Source organism: Limulus polyphemus, unplaced genomic scaffold (genome assembly GCF_000517525.1).
Source record: "Limulus polyphemus unplaced genomic scaffold, Limulus_polyphemus-2.1.2 Scaffold1997, whole genome shotgun sequence".
NCBI lineage: Eukaryota > Metazoa > Arthropoda > Merostomata > Xiphosura > Limulidae > Limulus > Limulus polyphemus.
The window spans coordinates 149,910-160,726 of NW_013667607.1; the positions used below are offsets into that span (position 1 = coordinate 149,910).

General features: G+C 35.5%; 1 protein-coding gene across 1 annotated transcript in view; it reads left to right on the forward strand.

Moving 5' to 3' along the window:
* Positions 1-10,817, forward strand: part of LOC106465603 (proton-coupled folate transporter-like) — a 19,010-nt gene that overhangs the window by 3,765 nt on the left and 4,428 nt on the right. Inside the window, exons 3-4 of the mRNA XM_022393530.1 lie at positions 1,638-1,880; positions 8,109-8,192. Coding sequence (XP_022249238.1) covers positions 1,638-1,880; positions 8,109-8,192 — 327 coding nt within the window. The remainder of the gene's footprint in view (positions 1-1,637; positions 1,881-8,108; positions 8,193-10,817) is intronic.

Here is a 10,817-nt window from a genome sequence, read left to right on the forward strand (position 1 = left end):
ATTCCACCATCTGCTTGAACAACTATCCTTCCTCTAACAAAATCTGACAATTCGAGAGAACCTTGAATTCTAGGCATGTTGTAGCACAAGAAAATTAGTGTGCGGACCATTTTCATTTATCTAGTGCTCTGTGAACATAAATTATTAGCATAAATCAGTTGAATGACGAAACATTAGGTGTCTATTTACTTGTGACCACTCATTGAATACATATAGCATCTATCAAATTTGAACACCGATGTAGTAAGTTAAGGTGTACCTGTTATTTCTTTTTTATTACTATTCTGGAATGATATATCGTCCCTCTTGTAGCTATGCGCAAAAACCAAACCTGAAAAGAACTGAGGTTATTATTTAGGCTTAGATGTTCATTTGAGATACATAGACTTTCTTTGACCAGAAGCTCATATTTTGATTATCCTGATGTTAGAATTTTGAAGTTATCAGTAGATAAAGTGTGTTTACTAATTTGACACTATGCGTGAGTTGGGAAAATTTATAAAGTTAGAAGTGGTTGACCGGCTTTGCTTGAATGCCTACATGTTCATAGGCACATATTTTTGATTGGTGTTTTGTTTTGCCAGTATTGGTGGTTTTACAGTCACCACCACAGTATTTTGTTTTCGGCTTGGTAAAACTAATGGTAGGATTCGTGTTCGTAGTTTGCCTGGAGAACAGATTAGGGAAGACTGTCTTTCCACAGGGCACATATGGGAGGTGGTGTTTTGATAGCTATTCATCATGGTGAGAAAACTGCTCTTCGTATCTTTCCTTCAGGGAAACGTCAATGGAGCCTCCTACAGTCATACATGCAGACGATATTTCTGCAATATAATAGGGCAAGGTTTGGCAATAATTTTATGTTCCAGGATAACAATGCCACTGAAACTTCGACATGGAGGACATTACAAGATTGTCATGATCAGCAATATCTCCAGATTGTAATCCCATTGTGAACTGTTGGGCAGAACTAAGCCAAAAATTGCTAACCACGACTCTAAACCAGCTACTGTAGCTGAGTTTCAGCGCCTTCTAGTGACAGACTGGAATGAAATTACAGTGGGTTACATCAATAACCTCATAAACAGCATGCCACGTTGCCTTGCAGAGGTTATTAGACTATGAGGAGGACCAACGAAGTACTGAATATTTAATATGAGCTGATATAAGGTTACAGACGCTAATTATAATAATTTGATGTTATATTTTATTATTATATATGTTTTTGTAAGGTTTTGTTATGATAGGTGAAATGGCGAATTACACATCTTTCTACAGGTGTCTCATAAAATTGTTTGCTGTTCTAATAACTCGTTCATGATGTCCATAGAACCTGTCTCATTATACAAATGACATATGTAGATGTTTAATAACATGCATTTCTCAGTTTGACAACACTAAGTGTATTTGTATTCCACCTTATTTGTTACAAAGTTTACAAACCTTTTGCCCAAGACTGTGCAAATGACCTGGCTAATCCTGAAATGATCAGTTTACTGACAACATATATAATTAATAGTCGATAGTATTAGGTATAATGTGTTATCATTTTACAGCTTTATGGAAATAGCTTTTATGACCCTTTACGATTTGCTTTTCAGTTTGGGGTATATTTTACCATTTATTTGTTTATTTAGCTCAGTTGGATCTGTTGTACATCTATGTGACTGATGATCCTCTTTTATGGGACCAGAGAAGTTACAGTTACTTCTCAGGATTGAACTTTGGACTATGTGGAGCATTTTTGCTGATTGGCCTTCCACTCACCTACCGCTGGTTTCAAATCCCTGACGCTTTACTTGGAATTATGGGAACGTTATCAAGAGGTTTTGGGCTAACACTGTTGAGTTTAAGCACTACTACAGTTATGGTGCTTATTTGTAAGTATAAGCTTTGATCTTTCTTTGTATGTAATAATTTGAGATGTAAGCTTTGTCTCTTCTTATAATCGTAAAATGTTTCAGGAATAATAAATAAAATACTGTCTTCTTTAGATTTAAATTACTAAGAGATGATAGTACAATTTAGTTTAGATGTTTGTGTATTTTTAACTGTTTTTTTTTGAAGCAACTTAAAACTAACTAATTCATAACTGTCCTTTGTATCAAATCACCTCTTTATTTACCAAGTAAAAATGCATATTTCTCGTTAAATATTTAGTATTCTGGCATACCATATGTTTCCTACCCTTTTTTGTTATTATAGGAATTTTCAAAGTTTTTCGTCTAGTCTGATTCTATGCAGTTTTCACATAAACAAATGATCCAGAAAACTTTTGAATTATTTTTGTTCCAGCTACATTTGTTCCTTTGGTGTTCTCTAGTAGATTATATCTACTTTGCTGACGGGAATATTTCTGCAACTTTGCATATTGTGCAAAACAGGTCAACGACAGCAGTTTCCTTCATTAGTTTAGTAGATGATACTCAGAGGTTACAGCCTTAACTATGTAACATAAGAAAAAACAGTCACATAGTTACACTGGTCATTTATGACATTTCCTGTTTTGTACAGAGCATTGGATTCACATTAGGTGTACTTGGTCACAGTGAACAGGTCAACAGATATACATCTTTTGGGAAGAAAGATCTTGATTTATTTACAGATTTGGTAGTAAGCGAAGGTCTAGTGTCTTTGCATGTATGCACATAGTGTTTGTGCTTTTAGATAATAATAATAATTATTGTTTTACGCCTTACATCACATGATCAGTCTGTTAATTCTCTGAGCTTATTAAACTCAGTCATTTAATTAAATCCACATTTTATATGTAATTATCCTGCATGAATCTTCCATTATAAAACAGATCTATCTAACACCTAAGGGAAAATCAGTTTCACCTAAAGATATCACATGGTAGGTAGGAAGGAAAAAATGTAGTGCCATAACCACAGGATTTATTGTAGAGTTTTCTATTTTTTCTAATGTGCGTATTGGCTCTTACTTGATCTTTCAAGTTTAAGTAAGATGAAAGTAAGGCTTCTGACTGGAAAATGAAATATTCTCAATGTAGAAGTACTCTCACTCAAGAATAAAAGTTTTCCACCAGAGAGAGAGGCTGTTGTATGAAAGAGGTTTTGGGTCCAGGAGAAGTCCTCTCGAAAACATAGGATTTTTATCGATGCTGAAAAGGCTACTTACATTGATCAGTCTACAAACACAGACTCAGGATGCCTTACTGGCTGATGTCTGGTGCACCAGACCAGTATATCAAACCATACCCCTGAGGATCAATCTTGGTGAAAAGAAAGCAAAGACAATTAAGAGTTACTAAGGTTGAATGGCACCTGATGAGTCAGAGACTATTTGGGAAGATCTCTACAACACTCCCAGGTTGTTGCCAGCCAGAAGTGTAGATGGTCTATATTGTTGCACAGTGAGACCTTGTCCATTAATGTAATGACCTGATCCTAAAACACCATGTAGGTGTTGAGACCATGCACATTTCTGCCGTTGCAAAGTCAAGCCATGATTAACACATTAGGAACTCTGGGAAAAGCAATCGAAGGACCCTGATATAGCGAAGCCATCCTTTGCTATGCAGCAAGGTAAAACCTAGCCACATATAGTCTATGCTACTTGTGTGGTCAATTACAAGTGCAGAAAGATGTGCTGTATCATCAATATAAACCACAAAGCCATGGTATACCTATTATCCTGCAGCTAGAGGTCCCCAGAACTCTAAGGTAAGGGATTCTCCAGAATTTATATGACATAAAGACTGGAGGGCATCAAGGTATTACCCACATTTGTACTTACATTTAATGACACTTCTTCTGGCCGCATTTGAGTTGAGATATTTAGTGACGGTATGAATACTGTATAGTGTATGCCAACTAGAGGAAAAACTGGCTGAGAAAGGATAAACTCTAAAAGAGAATTGTTGAATCTCCTCTGAATAGGATTAGCTTGGTCCACTCTCAGAGACTGGGAGAGATTTTCAGTACATAGTCGTCGCTCTCAACTCCTTCACGGAGTGGGCTGAATTTTATCTATTGGTCGATACATTGACACAGTCTATTGGTGGAGTACTGTATAACATGGTTTGGTGTACCACAAGAGATCCATATGGATGAGAGAGTCGAATTCAGCAGTCAACTGTTCTCTGAATTGCGTAAGGTGTTAGGTGGGGTGAACATGTATACTCACCTTATAACCCGCAGTCTGATAGTTTGTCAGAATAGATAAAACAGATTACCAAGCAGATGTTTAATATGTTTGTTAATCATGGCTAAACCAGTAGGGATGAATACTTGGGAAACATGATGATGGCATCCAGAATAATTGAGCAGAGATCTAAATGATACTCATTAAACATGTTCAGATTTGGAAGAGAAACATTACTTCCTATTGATGTTATTTATGGACTTTCCTATGAGAAGACATCCTACAATGTCTTCGGAAATACATGATAGTTAAAGTATACAGTAGTCAATGTGCAGGAGTTTGCCCAACAACAGCTGAGAAAAGCTGCTTGAAGATGGGAGAAGTGTTATGACAAGACAGTAAGGGAATAAATATACCAATGGGGTGGTTGGGTCTAGTTGTGATATATGCCAGAAACACAGAAGAAATGGTAAATGCCAGAAGCGCAGAAGCAGCTTGGATCCAGCTGAACCAGTCCATACCTCATACTCTGACAGATTGGCTCATTGATGTATGAGCTACAGCAGATAAGAGGTGTACAAAAGCACATGGAATACATTGATGAGTTGTATCAGTATGCCATAGGTATACCTTTCATACAGTGGCTTGCCCACGAACCTGAGGCTGAGAATGATGATTCAGAGGCTGTTGATAATGCTGTTTGGTCATAATTATTCAGCCAACGAGGAAGAAAGAACTGAACGTATTTATCTGGGTGTTCATTACGAGGCAGAGCAGGTCACCATGTACCCATTAAATTCTCACCAATATACCTGATAAACAAATATATATATATTGAGTGTGTATTAAGTCACAGTAGTGGAAACACGATTAATAACCCTGGCCAACTAGAATTTCAGCTTAAAAGTCTTAGTTCAAATGAATTTCGCCAGTGATTATTTATTTCGTAATGCCTAAAATCAAAAACGAGTTCAGTTTGATGGCTCTTAGATGACAATGCCATCGTTATGAAAACAGAGCTTTGAAAAGTAACTAGAGAAGCAGACTCATAATCGCGTCCAAGTCTGAGTCAAAAAGAATAATTAGAATCGATGTATTTCAAGTCCAAATCTGAGTTATGAGTCATTGTATTTTAAGTCCAAGGCACCTTTATTATTTATTTTTCGATGTTATTTTTATAATAGAAGATTATTGCTTTGTTACTTATCTATTTAAATTACCCTATATTCATGTTTATCCACACAGGGTTTTAACAAACGTAAAATACTTTATGTAAAAGAAATCATACAAATGCAGTTACGTTTAAAAATAAAAGGGCTGAAATACTTAACCAAAATACAAAAAGTAATAAAAGTATATTATAAGCATGAAAAAATGTCTTTTTAAAGCTTGTGTGCTAACAACTGAAATGTTCCTGTGTTTAGCTTAGGATGGCCTTGTTACATTTGAAAAAAACAAGTTGATACAATATGTCACTTTCTAATCTAGAGTGTTGAGGTCTCGTGAAAATACAAGCAGGTTGATAGTAGTGTTAAATTGTTGATTATATGCAACATAATCACAAATTGTAAAACAGAATAATAACCGTAACAGTTTGATTAAAAAACAAAAAGAGGTCTTTAATGAAAGACGTTATAAGAAAGAAAGAGTTATCACTTATTTCCTAAACACACCATCATAAATAAAACAGCTATTCCAAAAATCTGCAAACTATAGATATCTTCCTAAATCAGAGCAATAAATTGCAGTAACTAGCACGGATTTCATATTTAACATACTATCACTGATAATAATAATGTTTTACACCTGTTTTGTGATCCTGGAAACTATTTGCACCTTAATTGTTTTGGGTCATTTGAGTATGGAATAAACTTCATACAGAAGAAAGTTTCAATAAATATCACTCTGTATTTCGACTGTTCCTGGAGAATGACTAATTTAAAAAGTTCTATCTGGGTAACGCAGGACGTGTATAGGGTTAGCAAAGGAACTCGTTTGTTTGTTTGTTTGTAATTAAACACAATACTACAAAATGGGCTATTCTAGCGTTGTAAGTCCGCAGACATACCGCTGTGCCACTGGGGGAGGGATCCAAAGGAACTCTCAATTATGTTTATTACTTTAGCTTTAATAATAATAAATATGCTTGTCTTCTAAAAAGAGTCAAAGAATTAACGACAGTAATATAAAATTGGCTCTCAGCCTAACTTGTCCGTATGGACATATGAAAAATGCCTGTTAAAATTAGATGTCGTACCTAGTTTCTTCAGTCTTTTTCTCTCTCTCGCAAAATTTACACACTGGACTCGATTTTGACAGTGTTTTATATGTTGAGTCATTTTTAAACCATACACTACAATTTTAGGAGTAGCAGCAGCCATAACTGCATAGGAAAGGTAGATGCAAGATGTCTGTTGTTATGCAAATCTTACAGGTGAAGTTATATTTTGTTTCCAAACAGCAGTTAGTTAACGTCAGAAAGAAAGGAAATTTTTGTTTTATTGTTGGATAGTTTCCAAAAATAGTGTTTATTGTGTAAAAGAAAATAAGATAATGCGCAATTGTTTTCAAGTCACAATGCTTAAATGCCCATGTCAGATTCTGATTTCGAGTCATATATCGTCGAGTTAAAGTTTATGTATGCTCCTTATTTTAAAAATATTTGTATGTTATGTTTATTTGTAGTTAAAGGATATTTTGCATTACATTATTTCAACAGTTAACTACATATTAACCAAAAGGGAATGACTGCATTAAAAATAGCAAGACCAAGCCTGTGATGAAAACAAATTTAATTATCAAAACAAGGTTTAACAGCTACAACAAAAACGCTGCCTGTGGGCATATTGTTGTAATGTTGCACATTGTACAAAACAGATCAATATCAGTAATGTTTTTCATTGGATGAGTAGATAATATCTAGAGGTTATAACTTTAACTACGTTAAATGAGAACAACCAATCACATGGGTAGTGTTCGATTCACAATAGTTTTACTTTTACTTAACTCCTAACGTATCTAGAAAGTTCAAGATGATGGTTAAAATGTAATAACATAGTTAATACCTAGATAAGGGTACGTTGTTTATAAATACGAATAATCAATGAATGAGAAGTCAACGAAGTATTTACCAAGAAGTTATTGAATAGTGAATGAAAATTCAGTGTGTGAAAGATCGAGTAGTTGTTGATCGAGTGAAGTTAGTCATTAAGTTACTCAAGAGTGTTAACAACTGAATAAATTTCAGTTAAACGTTATCAGTGTATTAGGCCTATAGTAGTTCCGAAGTTTATGTTGAAAAGTTTGTTTGTGAGCTAAAGCCTACAATTTGCATCAAAGTGAACGTAGCCTGTAGCAAACGTTATTGAAGAAATATATCAATTTATAATTATTGCGGAGACTGGACTTCGCATTATTTTTACTAAATAATCCAAAAAAGAATCTGCCCAATGGTAGAACACCTTACAACAATACATATAAGTTATTTAAAAGCAAACATTTGTTTCTTTTTTTTTTTGCTTTTTCCGAAAGTTTTTTGCAAAAGAAAAAAAATATTCTAAATACCATTGGGTAAAATTTAAATAAGTCGATTTTTATTTTCTGAAACAGACAAAATTTTACATATCTGTTTGTGATTTCAGCTGCTGTCGTGTGGTTTATTCACAAACAGTTTGCTATATCTTCCTCATCATTTCTAGAAGCTTTTACTCGATAACAAGTGTGTAATGACAATTTCCTATTTCTTCTTGTTCTTTTATTTATTTATTTTAACCATAAATTATCTTTACTCTTTCTGAGCTTATATTTATGGGGCATTCCAGATAACTATCATAGAGAGGAAATACAGTAACAATACATTAGGCCTGTGAATATATTTAAATTATCACTTTTCTTTCCAGTTTTTTATAATATTCAGAATTTTTCAAGAATTCCAGTTAAATTTTAGTATTATAGATAGAAACAAACTATCCTGATATCTCACCTTTGTTTTACACCCATAGGCCCTGCACTTTTCGTATTTTCTGAATATGCCGTTCCTGCCGCTAGGTCAATTCAATCAAAATTGGTTGAAGAGAACGAAAGAGGTTAGTTTGTTTGTTTGTTTGTTTCTGAATTTCGCACAAAGCTACACGAGGGCTATCTGCGCTAGCCGTCCCTAATTTAGCAGTGTAAGACTAGAGGGAAGGCAGCTAGTCATCACCACCCACCGCCAACTCTTGGGCTACTCTTTTACCAACGAATAGTGGGATTGACCGTCACATTATAACGTCCCCACGGCTGAAAGGGCGAGCATGTTTGGTGTGACAGGGATTCGAACCCGCGACCCTCAGATTGCGAGTCGAGTGCCTTAGCCACCTGGCCATGCCAGGCCAAGAGGTTAGTGAGGTCTTATGATTACGATACGTGCTATGTTTTGTTCTTTGTTTAGATATGCTTTTATTGTTTGTACTTTCTTGCTTGAGCGTTAACCACACACACAAAAAAACACTGCATTATTACATTATTAGTTTCCTTTACTTTATTTCCTTTAATGCTTGTTGTTTTGTTGAAGGCTATCTGCTTTAGTCGCCCGTGATTTTGAAGAGATAGGCTAGAAGGAAAGCAGCGAGTCAACATCACCCACCGCCAACTCCCGGGATACTCCTGACAGATTGAATAATGAGTTTTGAACTGTCTCTCTTATAACGCACCCACGGTCCCAAAGTGGGGAGCGAGATTTTTTAATTGGCGATAACGGGATACGAACAATGAAACTTCAGATCCAGAGTTGTGCATGCTAACCATTGGGCTGCGTCGGTCCATTTTAATACTTGTTTTGTTCTGTAATTTGCTCCAGTAGAAGAAACATGGCATTAGTTACTAAAGAACAGGAGTGCAACTAGAAAAAAATGACATGGGGATACAAATATAAACTTTGGGTATTTCAAATTATCATATCATAGATATATTTTACTTAAAAAACGAAAAAATAATAGAAAGTAGGAATAATGAATGTCTTAATAAAAATATCTCAGATAACAATGTTTGAAACCATTAAATTTGAAAAATTTATTTTCCAAAGAGTATTTTGTTCATTTTATTTATGTGTTTTTAAGCAAATACCTACATAATAGGCTATCTGCGCATTGTCCAACTCGGATATCGAACCCTGGTTTTAGCGTTATAACCCTTCAGACTTACTGCTGAGATACCGAAGACTTTCGTTGACATATTGGCCTGGTATGGCCACGTAGTTAGGGCGTTCGACTCACAATCTGAGGGTCGTGGGTTCGAATCCCCGCCCCATCCAAACATACTCCCCTTTCAGTCGGCCCCCAGTGGCACAGCGGTATGTCTGCAGATTTAAAACGCTAGAAACCGGGTTTCAATACCCGTGGTGGGCAGATGTTGCGTGTTGCGAATTTGAGATAGTCCAAAGCCGATATTTTAGTTACTTTACGCTATTTGCCAACAAGATTGACACACACTTTTTTCGTTTTTCACACAAATACGTTTTAATATATATAAACTGTTTTATAAACAACCATTTCACTAACTTACAAACAAAATAGAATCTTCTTTCTAGTTCAGAGTCTCCTTGATATCCAGCGAGTTAACTTGAAGTCGGTGTACGTACAATTGCCGAAAAGCTAGCTAGCTTTGTCAGACATTGAATTGTTAGACCATTGAAGTAAGATAATATTTTCATAAAACCACTAATGTCCGATGAGAATTCAGTAATACTTTCAGAAAGATACTGTTGCGTATCCGCTTGTTTGTTAATTTCCGGTAGAAATTATTTCCGAGGAACTTCAGCGATACAAGTCCTTTCTTGATTAAACCAGATTATTCTTTCTCGATACAACTTTTAGTAATACATAGAATCTCGACAGTCACTTTAAACTTAACAATCTTTATAACACACGCTATAAATCACAGTGGTTCACACACTTTACTTACAGTGCCTACTGTTCGCTTGACTCAATTATCTATCTCTTCAATCTATCTGCCGATCACGCTGGTTTTTCTCGCCAGGCTTATGTATTAAAAAGAGAGTGTCTCGAATGCACTCGGGCCTTCACGATCCTTCGAGAAACTCCAGCGCACATGTTCCCAGCGTCGCGTGACTTCCGCTGTCGCAACAATACTAACGTCCGATGAGAATCCACTGACGTTTGATACTTATAACTGTTCCTGGTTAAATGTCGTATATTTTCCGGTTGATAAGGGTTAGCAAAATCGCGGTATATAGCGTACACGGTTATAACAGGTTCCTAGCAGACTTATAATCTCTCTTCTTTAGCCTTGGTCTTTTTATATGTGCGGGAAATGTTTTTTCTCGAAAGTTTGGACAACAATACTGAACTATATTTAACCGGTTACGGAAGTGGATATATTGTCGATTCTTGCGTTCACGAATATTCTACAACCTTGGAGAATTGGCGGGAGTTTCGCCGTACGTAACTAACACTGTAAGCTAGGCACGTTCTTAGATATAAATCCAATCCCAACATACGTTGTAATTAAAATAAATATATAACAAATTCGTTACACGCAATACATATCTGACCCTATAAGTTATGCATATTTTTAAATACAAATTTAGTCTAAACAACGTTCATATTTATTAAAAATAAATACATAACAATAAATGCGTTACAGCAGAGCACAGATAGCCCTTTGTGTATCTTTGTGCTTAACTTCAAACAAACCTTTCAGTCGTGGAGATG